General features: G+C 38.0%; 1 protein-coding gene across 3 annotated transcripts in view; it reads left to right on the forward strand.

The window, feature by feature from the left end:
- Positions 1-17,971, forward strand: part of FANCM (DEAD/DEAH box RNA helicase family protein) — a 318,538-nt gene that overhangs the window by 223,937 nt on the left and 76,630 nt on the right. For all 3 annotated transcript variants that reach the window (XM_089428297.1, XM_089428299.1, XM_089428298.1), the window contains exon 13: positions 6,443-6,503. In XM_089428297.1, the coding sequence (XP_089284423.1) occupies positions 6,443-6,503 (61 nt within the window). The remainder of the gene's footprint in view (positions 1-6,442; positions 6,504-17,971) is intronic.

The following is a 17,971-nucleotide window of genomic DNA, read 5'->3' on the forward strand; positions in this document are numbered from 1 at the left end:
CTTAACTATTTCCTATGTGTCGGAATATCCTAACAGAACAATCAAGGCTTCACTCTTTGTCTGCGGCTCTTTGTTTTAAATTCTTCCTTTATCTCTCCGAAAACAAACTCCGGAATCCCTTTTCCCCAAACCCCCTTCCTCTCTTAAATAGTAGAGGTTCCTTCACCTCTACGTATTCGTTCACCATCTTATAAAATAATATTATTTTCTGTTAAACGTGGCTGCCATTTTAGTGTTATAGAATTAATTTCGGGGTTTTTGTAAGATCCATCGCCTCATCATGTTCTTTGCATTCAATCAAATCGGTTGACCTTATAACATAAGATGAAATCCCTTTTAATTTTAATGGTTGGTGTTTGATTTGATATGATAATATATAGTCATATAGTGTTACAATGTTTAAAATAATGTTTATTTTTATAACATATAAGATTTAATAATACAATTTTGGATTTAGTTTATGTAATAATTTAAATTATATTTTGGGTTATAAGTGTATTTGTGTAATGCTGTATAGTTATATATACTGGGTGGTAAAATTATGAATAAACTCAATATATTCACTATATATCTTGCTTACTATATATTCATTCTATTTATGAGAGTTAGGTGCTTAATTAGCACCTTCGATAATTAATTCATTTATCCTGTTGTCACTCCTAGAGACAGCCTTTGGGTTGATAGGAGACCAGTGCCTAGGACATCTTAATTAGTGCTGTCAAATTTGTCTTAAGGACTTGTAGCACCATAGTTTTTCACAAATAATTCAAATAGGATTGATTCAAAACCATTCATAAAGATACAATGTATGAACCAACATACATGCAAGAATACACAGGAAATGATCCTCGGTTAGTGGTGGCCAAATCAGATTGAGAGCTTGCAACAAATTAGTTGTTAAGACAGATGTAATGGTAGAAGACAGTAGAGGAGAAATCCATCATACAGAGCTTAAACTTTAAGAATTCTATATATCTGGATTTAGAGAGAAACGAGAGAAAGGGAATGTTTATGGAATGCTAAGATACATGGAGCACTTTTTAAAGACTTAATTTCCACATCAATACATGCATTATCCATCAATAACTTGATCGAAATGAATCTTATACAGACATTTTCCATCAATAACTTGATCGAAATGAATCTGCATCTAATGAGAAATATGTCTAGCAGCTACGTGACATGAAATTTGAGAAGAATATTTAACATATATGAAAACACAAAGGGAGATGAACATACTACAATCCAATAAGTTGGAATCACCAGAAATCTCGCATTAATTTTCTGAGAAACATACATACATCGAGATTCATAACATTGTCTTCATGAATACAGGAAGAGGTCGTTTCCAAGAGTTCTTTCCAAAATTTTGAACCTTCTTTAAGTGTTTCTTCCCTCTATTTATAAGGAGAGGGGAGCTTTGAACAACCGTTACAAAATATCTCAGCCAAGCTCCAGTTGTCTGATCGACTAGCTGTCTCGGCGTGCAATGGATCTACTGCCGAAAATGGTTACAACATATTTGATTACTTCTTTAAAATGTAACAAAGTACAAAATAACAGAACATGGGAAAACTGAATGATGATTGAGGAAAATATCTCCCTGCCATTCTTGTGATCGCCTCTGATCAAGCCACGCCTTTTCCATGATGTTCCTCCTCTATTATTCGACAGGTTCACGTGTCATTTTCGCCTTAATTGCTTGAATTCCCCACTTTTTGGAGCCGGGAGCGATCAATTGTCGGTTTATTGCCACAGTGCAAAAACAGAGATGACCTGGCAGTCTCTCATTGCATGACTATGTGGAGCTCCATGCTAAGAAATTAATTCTTAGGTGACCTGCACACGGCTTCCTGAGTCCCATACCTCCATTTATCTCACTGAAGATGTGTTTTAGAGCACAAAGATGGCTTGTATCACTTCAAGGCAGACCCAACACCCCTTTCTGGGATCGTGGTCCTTGCTGCCTTGACCCAACGATATTTGACAGTCGCCATTACTCCTGAGACCAACTCCTCTATTCCCGCATTCAATCTTGCAGCTGTCGACCCATACGCCTTTAACTCTCTGTATCGTGCTTATCGGAGAAATTCCATATCGCAATCTTCACAGTGGTGCAGTATTCTAATCTTTCGATTGCCGACCTCCGATATGACAAGCTCTTTCCACTTAGACCTTCCTGCATTTCTCACCATAGGACCGAGGGCCGTGACCTACCCCTTAGCCTTTTTGTTCCCGCCAGGGGCTATTTTTCCTTCGTTAAGTGCTTAGCGCCCTTGGTTCTTTAAGTTCTTCTTGACCATGCGCTAGCCAAATATCAAAGCCCCTCTCATTAGAAGTTTCGAATTGGGGATTTAACTTTGGAGTTGCGATATTCCCACTTCCGATATAGCCCATAACTCTCGGTGCTCGGCCCCAGCTCTGCGCCTTTGATTCTTTGAGTCTTTGTGACTGTGGTGCCAGCCCAATATCAGAGCCCCCTTATCATAACTTTTTCAAGTATCAAGTGTTACAAAGTGCCGACATCCTTAGCCTCCGATATGCGATTTCCGATATGATGTCATCACTCCACGTGGCACCTCAGGAGTGGTGACATGTGTCACCCAGATTGTCCCCTTAGCCCCCCTCAAAACGCCAAAATAGCGTGCCACGTGTCCTTTTGTACCGTCACGTCATGCTGACGTCAGATGCCACTGTAGCTTTATTGAAACCAATCATATTGGACCATGTGTTTTGCTAGAGGAGAGAGAAAAGAGCTCGCCCACCTTTGGTTTTGCGATGAAATCCTTTGTTAATCCTTTATCGACGTTCCCAGCGGTTTTTAACACTATTGACGCTTTACCCATGTCGCAACTTTTAAAAGGTTCTCACGTTCAGAAGTGTCGATTCTCCGATCGCCGATATGCCTAATGCTTCGATGTGCTAATCTCCTCCAAGCTCTGATGTTGTGACCGCTGATCTCCAATGTCTCTGGATCTTCGATATGCGATGTGCCGATATGCTTGATGCTCTGATGTTGCGATGTGCTGGTATGCCCGACCTCCGATATGCGATCGTCGATATCTCTGATGCTCTAATGTTGCGATCGCCGATATCTGTGGGCCTTCGATGTGCGATCTTCGATATTCTGGGCCTTCTTAAGGTTTCAATCCTTGAAACTTCAGCAGATCATATCTTTTGATCCAGGAGTCCATTGTAAGACTTCCACATATCGTTGCAAAGCTTGTTTAGAGCACTTTCCAATGGAGTGGGTTTGATGTAGGCGTTGAGTCCTTTTGCGACTTGGAAGATGATTGCAAGCTTCTCTTGTATTTTGCATTCTTTTGACATCATTTGGCACCATTCGAATAATTTTGCAGTTAGTGATAACATATCCTATATTTAGACATTCTTCCTGAGTAACATATATCTATATATATATATATACATACTAGTGCAATGTATGTGATACATGCATATGTAGCTATCATATGCATGCCTCACATGCATGCTAATATTGCTATGCTGCTCGTGATTCGAGATGGGTGGTTACACATCATTATTATTTTTTTTCTTTAATCTGTAGCCTATGAGAATGGCTAGGCTACTAAGGTGGTCTCCATTCCCAATGCTCGGAAAAAGGGAAATTACATTGGACTAAAGGGGTGTGCTTGTTGCATAGAATTATATGGTCTAGTTGTGTCAACACTTGTGGTTGCATAAAAGTATGTTGTGGGGGGAAGTTGGTGGTTGTGGGCACATGTCTAGCTACTTGGCACATGTAGAGTACTCTGCTAGTCAACCTAATCTCCATTTGTGGTTCTTGTTCTTGGTTAGGGTGCTAACCTAATTGTAGCTCATTCTATAAAAGGAAGGACGAGCATATCAGTTAATGATATTATTGGCTTTCTTGATGGGAGCAAGAGAATGCTACGTAGAAGAGGTAATAGGAAGAAAGTATATGCGATATCGAACAAATTTAACATGGTCATGTATATATCATACCCATTTTTATATATGTTATATCTAGCTGTATCACATCCCAAAAGTTCCAGAATGCTAACATGCTTGTATTGATATGAACATTGTTAATACATGTTATACAATTTGAAATTAATGTATAAAAGTGCAAGATTAATGGGGAGATAATAATTGACACGTTCTCCCAGTGTTGTAAATAAACAAATAAAAAAGTAGGTTAGTGGTCATGCTTGACCAAACTATCTATATAAAAACAAATATTGTAAAATGTAGAGATAAAACATATGTTGATTAAGACCACTAGGATCAAGGGACTAAATCTGATCACATATCCTTCTATCTACCTATATCTATATAGACGTTTGCATGTCAGTAACTTGGTAGAGAGTCATTTATTCGTCAAGAGGAGTGGTTCTCTTAAATTTGACGTGTGTTAAGAGTTGAGTTGTGTGGATGCCTTGTTTTCGACTAGTTGAAGCCCAACTAATGACTGAAAATGTAGCTTACATTGTATTTTCCACATAGATGCTCTGGTATCATGTAAGTCAATATAATCTAACCTAAAGGATATCTATGTCAACACTTGTATCTTAGTAGAGTCATATTATCCTTCATGAGGAGTGATTTTCTTAAATTTGATATCCTATTAAGAGTTGAGCTGTGTTGATGGATTTTTTCGACCAGCTCAAACCGAAATCATGATTGAAAATGTTGATCACATTGTATTCTCCATATAGATGCTGTGATATTATGTAAGTCTATTTTAATGTAACATAAAGGAATTTGCTTGAGAGTTCAAGTCTAATATTCCTGGTGGAAATTTACAATGGTAAACAAAGCAAACATAGCAAAAACACACACACAAATTTACAACACATTAAACACCCAAAAATCTCCATAAACTGCGCTGAGCTGAGCCATTTTATTGATATAATTGTTGGGTACAAAGGTAAGATCATAAAGCATGCACTTGGGCTTGCCCAAGACAAGCTAACAATGTCCAAGTGATGAAATCAGTTGCTCTAACATGCAATGTGGCTGTCCCCAACAAGTTCTGCGTTGTCCCAGTGAAAACTGCACTGTTGGTTGCAAACAATGGCTGCTAGGGCCTCCTTTGGTGCTCAGAAAATTCTGGGAAATTAACCCTGGGCTCTCCACCAATAACCCACAAAAACCCACGAAGGAATTGGCCAAATGTTGACCTTGGAATTTTAGATCAATTTCAGCTAACTCCTACAACTGCTAGGTATTTCGACCCACTTGCAAATAAGGTTGCCAAAGTTTCCCAAAATTGCTGAGAAACTCAGCAAAACTACCTTTCGGGCTGCTCCCACAATCTCAGCTCCAAAATCGACCTCCTGTACGTGTCCCACGTGTGGACAGGAAAGGAACTTCGTAGGCCTACACTGTCTCTGCTGAAGCTGCTCCAAGAACACATTGAAATGCCCCTGGATCGATCTGAAAATGATGGAATTCCCTCCTAGGGCTGGCACTCAAAGTCCACCGAAGCAAGGGGTGAGATTCTCGCTTGAAAATCTCTTGTGCTCAACAACACATGCAGACTTGGCCTCCAACGCAAGAATGCTAGTCAAGGTAAATGCTCAAATGATCAAGAATACCAAAAATGAGTACCTTCCCCCTCTTTTGTTAATGTGCCTCCTAATTGCCCATGTGGGCCCAACCATCGAACTCCCCATCATTTCCCCTCCAAGGAGTGCGTATTTCGTAGTGGGGGCGTATTTCTCCATGGGTGGTCCCCACCTTCAACCAACACTTCAATTTTCTTCCCTTTCTGTAATGTTTGGGCCTTTCCTTAGCTTCAAAATTAAGGTGGGGCCCCACAACCCACTTTTCCTAAATACAAATGCAAAATAAGACAAAATGGGCAAAATTGATGTTTCCGCTTAGCAATATTGTTAAGTGGGAATATCACATCAAGTCATATTTAGGTTCCAAATATCAGGTGATATGTTTGATTTCTTACATAAAAGGATCAAATTAAACATTGCAGAAGACAAGAATGAAAGAGAAGTAAATGTGTGAATGCTTGGACAATTTATCTATGACATTGAAATGGATGTTAACAAAAATGCAAGAGCAATAAATCATTTTCAATTGATTCAGGTCAAAAATGTAATTTACGAAAGTACTACTAAAGTGAAAATTCTCTAATTGATTGGAGAATGTACCATCGATAATATCGAATTGATTAAAATCGTTTTTATTTCTTATTTATTTTTCTATTAATTATGTTTTTCATCTGCCAAATAGGCTTTGACTTTAATAGTACTTTGTTTATCACTTTTAGTGGTAAAGGTTTAAGAATTAGTTTTTAATGTGAAAATGAAAATGCTTATGTATCTTAGTTGGTTTCATGAACATGTTGACATGTCTATGTTGGAATAGCTATGTGCTCTTTTGTAGATTATTTGATGGTATTTTTTGTTGAATTAAGAAACGCATATGTATTCATTTGAAACAGAGTCTAATGATCCTGGGAATTCAAGAGTTATCATTTTCACAAACTTCAGGGAAAGTGTCAAGTGAGTTGATTCTTTTATCTCTCTATTGTTCAAATATATTTGAAGGTGTATTTTTCATTTTGGTTCTTGTTTATATGCTTCCACATGTGCTTCATTCAAGGGTAGGTGTATGGATTGCTTTTTTTGACAAAATAGTGGATGCTAGGGCTTGAGCTTTATTGGTTTTCTCTATTATGGTTAAGAAGGTGGATGAGATAATTGAGTTGTATTTTACACCATGAATTGCGCTGCAATATATGTAGATATGTTTCTTAAACTAAGTATAAATTTTGATTGGAGGCGTAGAGCGATAAAATGATATGTCAACTATGTTTCAAATTGCACTTGAATTATGGGTGAATTTTTGTTTCAATTTTCACAAGAATACATTGGGATATTTTTCTTAGATTCAATAATGAATAGCTTTATTGCTAATCTGCATAAAGTACATGAACATGATATTGAAGGCATTTTTCAAAGCTCACTTGAGCAATCATAAAAGGGAATTACAACAAGTAGATGTTGTATGAAATGGATACAATTAATTTAGTATGGAGCAATGTTGCACAAAGCGGGGATATTTTTTGGAAGTGAAGCGTCAGGTGCATCATGTTCCAAAAACTCCTAAGCAGAGAAGTGTCTAATATATATATATATATATATATATATATATAATCATTGTATTTATATTCAAAAAAACATCTAGAGTGCCAAATTAGTTGCAAAATATATCAAGGTACACATCTTGTACACAAATCAAGATAGAAATGGCATCCATAGTGATAGTACATTAATGACTATTTTTTCGAGCATCAACCATCTAGATGCATCACCCATCTAGATGCATCACCCATCTAGAATCTAGATTCCTCTCCTCTTGTCCAGCCTTTGCCTCTACTTGGATTCTCTAGGGATATTAGTCAACATTGCCCAATTTTGATCAAAAGGACTATTCCAAGCCTTATGACATGGTAGAAAAAGCTTAACATTCCCTATTAATGATTTTAAATTTAGTGAAGGCTACATTTTTGCTAAGGCCATGACAAAGGAGTTCAAAAATCAACACTACCAACACTAGGGTACGTATAGGGGTTGGTGCTCTTAATTAAATGCCAATCACATACCCTCATACATGATATAGTCTATTGAAATGTCACAATCCCATTGATCTTGAAATCTTGAAAATTGTGAAGTTTGTTGAATTTTGAACGGGATATGAAATTCTATATTCTCCATATGAAAGTCGAGGAGTTTGAAACCACTCTCAAACATCTTGAGTCATTTCATGGTAATGTTAAAAATTTAAGTAAAATGATGAAAATGAAAGATAAAGGAGAATGCCAACATTATCATTAGGGAGCATCTAGGGAGCACCTTGGGAGTGTCTCGGAGGCATAGTTCCTCATATAACAGTTGAAAAGTTCCCAAAAAAATGCCCCACAAAACCGTGTGAGCGGTTTTCAGAATTGTGGTTGAACCATAGTTCTAGCTTGTGGAACCATGGTTTGGAATCGTCATGGTTCAGAAAGTACAGGAACTGCAAAAAAAGGGGCAGAACCAATTTTCCACTTGTGGATCTATCCAAGACATGAATCCTCCTCCTGAACCCGTGGGTGGCGGTGGGAGAGACTGTCGTGCAACCTTGGTATGGAGATATCCAAGATGAGAAATATTATTCGTTGTTTTTTCTTTCTATGCTTATGATTTGGCAGTGATGTGATCTTCAGAATTTTTTTTTGAATTATAAATGGCCAAAAAAAATTTCTTGTCAAAAAATTGGGTTAGAGAAACTTTGAAGTAATGCAAGTTGCCAAAATTTGGATTGTACGAGGTCTAATGGAAACTAGTGGCCAAAAGCTAGATTAGAACTTAGCTTTCTTACGAATGAAATGAATATCCAACATAAAAAGGGATACAACATAAATTCGTATAGGAAAAAATATATAAATATAATGAATAAGATAGATGATTGATTGATTTATAATGACCTTTGTGATGGTATATATACACATTGGCTGGTATTGGTTGCATGGTCATGCCCCATAGTTAGGTTGTGTGATTTTACAATTTGTTGAAATATAATGTCAACAAAAAAGATAGAATCACAGAGTACATAAAAGTGAAAAAAACACACCAATACACATACCCCTAGCATAAAATCCATGAACTGTTGATTTGATGAGGAATGCAAAATTCTCCATCAACACTTGTACTAAACCTTCACACATGACCCTCTGTCTTTCCCCGCCCTTCATAAAACCTAGTGTCACCTCCTTCGTTGTAGGGAGTGAGTATTCCTCGTACTCAGAAACATAAGCTTTGCATAGCCCTTCACCACTCCCCCAAAACCTTCTAGTATACGCTCTTCACCAAAGCTTATGCCCTCGCTCAGGTTTTGTACAGCTATGATATTTTTTTTCACATGAACTCCCTTTACAACATACTCAAATAACTCACCAGTTGTATCTAATTCTCGTCTCCTCCATGCCATATCTTTTCCAAAGAATCACCAGGAGAAGGGTCAACGCTATGAACACCAACGTTATCAGGATCCGAGCGAACCAATATGGATCTGGAGTCATTTTGGGATCCGCATTGATGAGCTAGAGTAATTACTTAGTGAGCGTATTTATGAGGGTGACAGTTGCATTCATCAGGTGTTGATTTGTATGCTCCCCTTCATTGATGAGTTGATTCCAGTGCAACCCACACTTTAAAGTTTAGGGCTTACTGAGATCGGTTGGTGCCCTAGCTAGTTTTTGCAATCTTTGATAGTCGACGGTTGATATGGGTAGAGCTGAGCTTATAACCTTGAATGCACTGAAGAGCTTTCTTGGCACCCCACATTTCTTCTCATGATGGGAAGATATTGAGATCAGAAGAGCATATACCTACTTGGGGGCTTAGTTTATGGGGCCTCGATTTGTATGCCATAGGCCTTCTAGCCTTGACTCAAAAACATACATGGCTCCATTGTCGTCCATGCTAGTGTTTCTAGAACCAGTTACAGGACATCTTATCTAGGCTTCATCTCCTAGAGACATTTACCTAACCTACGGTTCTATATGGTTTAGAGATATGGGGATCATGTTTGTTGAATATCGACTAGGCCCTAATTGGTAGAGTCCAAAGTTCAAACCCTATTTCTCAGGTGGATCGTTTGATGCAAATGTATGATTCGATAGCCTACTTTTCAAGCGAAGTTCTATGTCCACCGTTTTCGTGCAAAGGTCATCTTTTGTGTGGTCTCCTTCCTACATAGAGTTTGGGCCTTTGGAGAATTTTCCTTTGGGAGGGTGAGATATCCCAACCTAGCATTCTACTTCTCTGGGGCTTTCGCTCTAGGGATTTCGCCTTTATCTACTTGACAAGATGTATAATCCAAGGGGCCATGCACTTCAACTTTGCCATAGTCTACTCTAGATCTCTGTTCTCGTTGTCTGAACAAAATTCAACCTTCTCATGTGATTCTTGTGTCTTTGCCACTAATTTAACATGCTAGAGAGGAGGGCCCTCTTTCTAAAGAGTTACCCAACAAGATAATGGACAATAGGTTCCATGCAGGTAGAAGTCGTGTCCTATGACCTCACTGATTTGGAATCATCTCTATCCATCTACTGCTTGGTGCTCATAGTTGGGTGCATTATAAAGAAAGAAGTAATCCATTGGACTAGCATTGGCCAGGGATGTGGTTGTGGATGGAGGATAAATGAGCAGAGATAAAGGGCTTCCAACATTTATAAATCTACTTATCTTTAGTTAGGGTATGTAAAGAAGTTGTTAAGTGTTTGATACCATCCTCGAATCTCATAGTAAACCAAGCAATGGAAGATGAAGTGCTCCTAAATGAATACCTCAAAGATAGCATAGTTGGCATTTCCTATCATATCGGTCAATTTGATGGTTAGTCTCAATCCACATTGTATGAGAATCAACTCTGAATTGGGCTAAGGGGATCTAGAGAGCATGCATCCAAAGGTGAATTGTGCTAAAAACTGAAGCAAGGATTTGGGAATAGTACTCAAGGTAGTTATATGTGTTGATGATCTCAATTTCATTACTTATGAAAGAGAAATGGTGATCTAAGAGGATCTCCTTTGATTTGTTGAAGATCACAACTTTGTTTTTTTTCTGAATAACGAGGTTACAAAGGAGGGCCAAGGCATCTGACTGGCTCTATAGGCCTTTGGGGATGAGACTAGAAGGATCACATAATCCACAAACAAGAGAAATTAGGAATTGGTGTAGAAGGCACCCATCTCCATTATGGATGTCCTCATGCAAGGATTTCAACTCATCAATATCGATCACGAACAATGTAGGGGACATGGGAAACCCTGTTTGACACCAGTGGTACTACAAATTAAGCTTGATACCTTGTGTCCTATGCATAGACGACCAAGAGTTTACTCGTACAACACGTGATAGTCAACGAAATCAAAAGCTTTTCAAAAGTCTACAAAACAGTAGCACATATCCAGAGAGAGATGATGTGCCTCCTTAATGATGGCACTGTTATGAACATAAAGATAAAAATAATATAAATAAATAATTCATAATGATTAATAGTAATTAGTATAATGAAAGGGACATGACTGTTCATGAAAGGGCATCTTGCCTAGTATATAAATAAGGGCTCTCCTTGTACTATCAAATCATATCATCCATTCATACAATCTATATATACATTATTATTCCTATAAATCGATTCTTCGACTATATTCCAAGTATTCTGGGTTATTTAACTTGCGAGTCATAGTTTGAATATCACATTTGGTATTAGAGCTTCATTCTCCGATCCTGACAGTTGGCCATGCTTTTATTAAAGCTTTGTGCTTTGATTTTGGCCATTGGCTATGTTTTAGTGACACACAATTTTTGGGGTTTCTGCAATTTTGAGATCTTTGAGATTAATTTTTTTTATTGTTTAAAAGAGAGAAGAAAAAACAAATATATATATATATATCTATTCGTTTTAAATCTTTTATATATATATATATATATATTAAAAGATTTAAAGCGAAGATGAATATATATATATATATATATATATATATATATAAATATTTTAAAAAACTATCGAAATTTAAAAGAAGGCAACCTCAGCTGCTTCGACAGTGACCAACCACTGTTGAGTTTGCCAGCACAACTGTCTGACTCTCCCACAACGACTTAATCGCCTCACCACTTCCTGTTTGCCATTTGGCAGTGCCCTATTCGAACTGCCACTGTCTGTACGAGTCTGTGTTTGTACATAATCAAACTCAACCACCATAGTCATAATTTGTACGACTCTGCTAAACCTCAATTGCTACTCATTGTTGGTTCTTACGCTAATTTTTACATGTAAATTGTTTTCACCAGGTCATTGTATAACAGTAACAAGTGCCATTTACTTTGTAGGGGTCACCTTGGCTGTATAGTGTCCATATGATCCGCCATAACAGCCAACAATTCAACCACTGTGACAAGCCACCAATAGCCATCCAAGTACTATATATGTACATGCAGCAAATTATAGAGCCATAGAATCGATTTTTTCCATCAGTATTACTATTTGCAATCTGTCTGTACAACACATTTATCAAGTCGTGTAACACAATTAAATCTTCTATATAGCCTTGATTCAGTGTGCCCATACATCCATACGATTGATCCATTTAAAAAATTAAAAGCCACTGAAGAATCTATATAGCCGTGTGGCAATCTGTCCATACTGTCACATCATTTCATGAGGACATTTAGTTTTGGAAAAGTGTCTAAATCAAGAGCCCAAAGGAATTTTAATAAAATACAAAAAAATTAATAATAAAAAAGGAGTTTTAATTAAAGTCAAATAATCTTACAACTCTAACTATTATTGAAGGAGTATTAGTGGAAAATGGAAAAAAATAGTTCGAAAGACCAAGAATGACTCATAATTTGAAAATGAATGGAGATTCTCCTATAAGAGTTGTCTAATTGCATATTGCAGATTATTTACATTAAAAGGGAGTATCTTAGGAAAAGAGATTAATATCGTTATCAATGCAAGCAACAACGAAAACTACATCAATATTTATTTAGAAAATTAGTTATAAATTTTAGAACCAAATATAGGTGAAAGAGATGATATTTTTGGTAAGAAACATTATGAAATTAATGACTTAAAAATGGCAATTGATGATTTTGAATGTATATCCCAATTCAGTGTCATAACTATGTTTGAAGAAAATATCGATGTAATTCTCAGTTTACCCTGGTTAAAAAAAGTAGGTACCTTCATATTAAACACTCAGAAAAAGTTTGACTTTTCTTGATAAGAAGAAGAAAGTGACTCTTCAAAACATTACAATGAAATCAGATTCAATTGTACCTTCTACCAAAGACCTAATGATATATCAAAGGTAACCACTTATGAAAGGTAAATGTCAATATTGAAATTGCAGAAAGGATTTGATGAAGTTATATATAATGAAAGTGAAGAAATTTCTTGCTTAAAAGATTACAGTAAAAAACAGCATGCACAAGTAAAAAAGTCTAAAGCTACGAAGCATAAATTGGAACAAGAAAAGGAAGCTCTTCAAAAGAAATTCAATGGAAACCTATTAGAACAAGATAACGAAAATTTTTGCTTAAAAAGCCTTAATAAGAAATTGTTGGAAGAAATTAATGTTAAATTTTGGGCACTAGACTCGTTGCAATCTGGTAACAATCTCAATTAACAAATTAACTGAAACACACTGATGTACCTAACCAAAAACACATTTAGCACAATGAAACTTATAATACTAGCAATTAGATCATGCATAGTAAGCATATTACCCACAAGTTTCGCCTAATCACCAATTATTCAATAAATTCTTCTCAAAATCTACTCATGTTCCCTTATTGGGATAATGTCCCTCGAGGAAATTACATATACAAAAATTACCTTGGATCTGATCTAGCAGATCAAGCCCTAGATCTGTCCTTGATCTGGTTGATCTGGATCTCCTTTGTTGCTCCCTGCCCTTTCCTCAGACCTGAAACAATTGAGTATCTCACTCAAAGAAAACCTGCAATATTATTCATGTAGATCTCTTGCTTACTTGAAAAAATCTGTCTCTCGACATCTTGTGCTCTTGCTTGGTGTTTTCGACAAGATGTCTCTCTTGTTCTTTTGCCACCTTCCACAGGCCCTCTCGACCTTCCAGAGGCCCTCTTGGCTCTCCATAGGCCTTCTTGGCCCTATTGTCCCTTCTGGCCCTCCATATGTCCTCTTTGCTCTCTCGGTCCTCCACAGGCTCTCTTGGCCGACTACAAACTCTTTCATCCCAACTTGGCCCTCTCGACCCTCTAGTTGTCTAAGGCCTACTAGCCTTCTCCTCCAGAAGATGCTCTCCTGGTGACCACCACAAGGCTTGACCTTGTTACCTACCAAAATGGGTAACCCCACAGGAGAAATTTTTTATCCTCCATTTGACAACTAGGCAGACGTACAACCATCTAGTAGCCCTTGCCAACCACCATTAGACGATTGCCATGTGCCTCCACCATTTTGCATCAACAATGTGCCTCCCACCATTAGACGATTGCCATGTGCCTCCACCATTTTGCATCAACAATGTGCCTCCCACCATTAGACGATTGCCATGTGCCTCCACCATTTTGCATCAACAATGTGCCTCCCACCATTAGACGATTGCCATGTGCCTCCACCATTTTGCATCAACAATGTGCCTCCCACCATTTGACATTGACACTTGGATGAAGGTGGGCTGCTATTCAAAAGATACTTTGATCATTTTGCAATCAGGTGATTATACTTGTTGTTTTGGGCATTTGGCATGGATAACGAGGTGATTTGGAAGATTGACAAACCTTAACCATAATTTTGTTGTCTCACCTTACTAGGGCGATTTAATATTTGACCCTAGTCTAGTGGGACCTCCCTTAAGTCCCTCTGAGTTATAGGAGGGGCACTACGTGGAAAGCCACGGTTGAGATTGTTGGAAATGTAACTAGTTTCGGTCTTCGTAATTGTTGTTGTACTCCTATCAATATGTATCCCATGTAACAAACAAGAAGAAAAGAAAAAGTTATTATTTTAAAGCATGGGTTTCATGCTCTTTATTAATGGTCTTCTATGTAAAAACATGTTCTTCATGCTTCCAGGATTTGTTAGGTCATAGGATTTGTTGTCATGAGTCGAGAGAGTCAACATCATGTTTATAAGGCCATTTTGGGCAAAATATATCTTGTAAAAGAATTTATTTTGAGTAAGTCTTGGAAACCTCCAAAGTACAAGTTGGCCCTAGTAGCTTCAAGTCGACCTAAAGGAGGGAATTCTACCCCTTGGAAAGGCTATATAAAGGAGCAAATCTGACCTCATTTTGCACTCACTCACTTACAAGTTCGATCTGTAGTTTGGAAGCAAGAAGAAAAGAAGAGTGAAGGTCTAGAAGGAGAAAAGAAGGGAGAAAACTTGTTTTTGGGCTCTATCTTTCTCACATGTGCGAAGAATTAAGGTTTCTACAACTTCCAGGAAGGTCGAAATTGCAGGTTCTACTTGCAGTAGGACGAATTGCTGTGTCAAGTTGTTGGGAGAAGGAATGTTCTGTCTTGACGTCGTTGACCTTGGGAAGGTCTGTCTTGCTCAAAGAAGGGTCTCTTGACGAAGTTGGATTAGGGTTTTCACAGCAACTAGTGAAGCATGACTCGTATTAGACCCACGAGTACTTGCGGGTCTTGGCAGGTTCTATACCAAGTCGGGTCACTCGCATAGAACCCGCGTTTAAGACCCAGACTCGACGAGTATCTTATAGAACCTGTCTACACGTATAAGACCCGTGAGTATTCTATAGGACCCGTATAGAACCCGTCGAGTTTCAAAAGATACTAAATATTCAGTTTTTTTATTTTTCTTTTTTCTTTTTTTTGGAAATGAGGTGGAGGGAAAGGGAAATTGGAGGGAAGAAAATGCTTTATAAGCACCTCTCTACCTTCCATTTGTCATTCACTTGTCATTTGAGTGTTTGGCTAATTTGTATGAGTGTTGAGTGACTCCATTGCACAGTGAAAGAGATCTTGGAGGAGGCTAAAGGAGGCTTCATTGGATCAAACCTAGCTTCAGGGAGGCTTCATGAGCCTTGTTTGAATGTTTTCCATGTAATTTTTTTGTATTCAATTTAGTTTTTTTTTTTTGTTTTTGTTTTTTTTAATGTTTGCAATTTTTTTTAATGTTTTGGCCTGTGGCTGAGAAACTTAGCCACACAGGGCCGCTGTATTGCTGAGAAACTTAGCCACAAGGCCTGCAGGTTGAGGAGGACTGCCTCCTCAGTCTGCAGGCCTTGTCGCTGAGTTTCTTAGCCACACAATGACCCTGTGTGGTTGCTCTCAACCACAGGGCCAAAAAAAATTCAAAAAACTATATTTTTTTTCTTCTTCCAGATTTTGTCACCATGCCACCAAAGGGTTCTAGAAAGTCTCGTGACCTGGCATGGGCACATGGTCAACGAATCATTGCTGGTAATGACCACCATATCAAGTGCAATAATTGCAATGCCACAATGCATGCAAACATAAACAGGCTGAAATACCACCTAGCCAGAATTCCTAGGAATGGTGTGGGATGTTGTCAAAGTTGCCCTAATGAAGTCACTATTGAAATGCTAGCTGCTTTGGAATCCATTAAAGAAGAAAATTCTAAGAGGGCAAAAAGGAAGGATGGGATTGTTGGGATAGGTAGATCTTCATCTCAGAGTGAAACACAGATTCAAAGTCTTGGTATGGGTAACTCCTCTTCAAGTGCTGTGGCAAACAAGAGTATAACCTCTTCTTTCTTCAGTCCTTGTAAAACTGCAGGATCTCAACCAACCTTGAATAGTTTTAATGAAAAGAAGAGGAAGGAGGAAGATATGACAGTGAGGATGTTTTGGTACCATAACCATCTTTCATTCAACTATGCAAAGTCTTATTTTTATCAGCCCATGGTGGATTCCATTGCAAGTGTTGGCCTTGGATACAAAGCCCCATCTTATAATGCACTTAGGGGGAAAGAGCTAGATGAGGAGCTTGAGTGTGTCAAGGAATAATTGGAAAGCATTAAAAGCTCATGGAAATTTACAGGTTGGACAATTATGTCTGATGGGTGGACAGATAAGAGGGGTAGAACAATAATAAATTTTGTTGTAGCTTGCCCTAAAGGAACCATGTTGCTAAAATCCATTGATGCATCTGCAAATGCAAAAGCTGTACTTTTGATTTTTTCATTGTTGGCTGATGTGGTGGAGGAAGTTGGGGTTACAAATGTTGTCGAAGTAATCACGGACAATGCAACAAATTATGTGGCAGCTGGAAGGTTGCTTTGTGCCAAATATCCCACCATTTTTTGGACTCCATGCGCTGCCCATTGCATAGACTTGATGCTAGAGGACATTGGGAAGTTGGAGTGGGCGCAAGATGTTGTGCAAGAATGCAAGCAAATTACCATGTAAATTTATAATCATGCTTGGGTTTTGAACCTTATGAGGGAATTCACATAGGGTGAGCTTGGTCGCCCAATTGTCACATGATTTGCTACAAACTTTCTTTCCCTCCAAATCCTTTTGTATGAGTACCAAGCTTTGAGAAGAATGTTTTGTAGCCAGCAATGGGTATTTTGGAAAGATAGCGCAAACCAAAAGCATTGTCTGTGAAAGCATCTGCCTTTGGTGATAGTTTGTGGGACAAAGTCACTGAGATTGTTAGCTTCCTTGAGACCCTTGTGAAAGTCTTGAGATTGATGGATGGAGAGAAACCTGCAATGGGATATATTTATGACGGCATGGACAGGGCCAAAGAGGCCATCAAGACTTTCTATATGGGAAATGAGTCTAAATATCTTCCTATATGGCAAATTATTGATTCCAGGTGGGATTTGCAACTTCATTCACCATTGCATCCAGTAGGAGCATATTTCAATCCAAGCTTATTCTATAATGAGGGGTCTAGCATTCAAAGAGATCTCGAGGTGATGAGAGGTGTCATGATATTCATTGAGTAGATGTTCCAGGATCAAGATATTCAGGACAAAATCAACATACAACGTGATATGTACAAGGAAGCATCTAGCATGTTTGGATTTAGCTCAAGCCAACGTATCAAGGACAAGAAAATGCCTTGTAAGTGCAAATTGTTAGAACTTAGCTTGTAATTTTGCTCATTCTCTTTTATATGTTTGGCATTGCAAACTGATAATCTTTGTTCTTATTTTTTTACAGCGCATTGGTGGATAGATTGTGGCACCGAGGCACCACAATTACAAGAATTCGCCATCAGTGTTCTGAGTCAACCCTGGAGTGGTTCTTCTTGTGAGCGCAATTAATCAGTGTTTGAGCACATCCACAACAAAAATAGAAATAGGTTGGAGCATGAGAGGTTGGATAAATTGGTTTTCATCTACTACAACCTTCGAATGCTCACAAAACAAGTGCAACGAAAGGATACAAATCCAATTTTATTGGATGCTATTGATTTAGAGTCTGATT

Source organism: Pinus tabuliformis, chromosome 4_2 (genome assembly GCF_031772625.1).
Source record: "Pinus tabuliformis cultivar Carrire ecotype Pingquan chromosome 4_2, CPIR1, whole genome shotgun sequence".
Lineage (NCBI taxonomy): Eukaryota > Viridiplantae > Streptophyta > Pinopsida > Pinales > Pinaceae > Pinus > Pinus tabuliformis.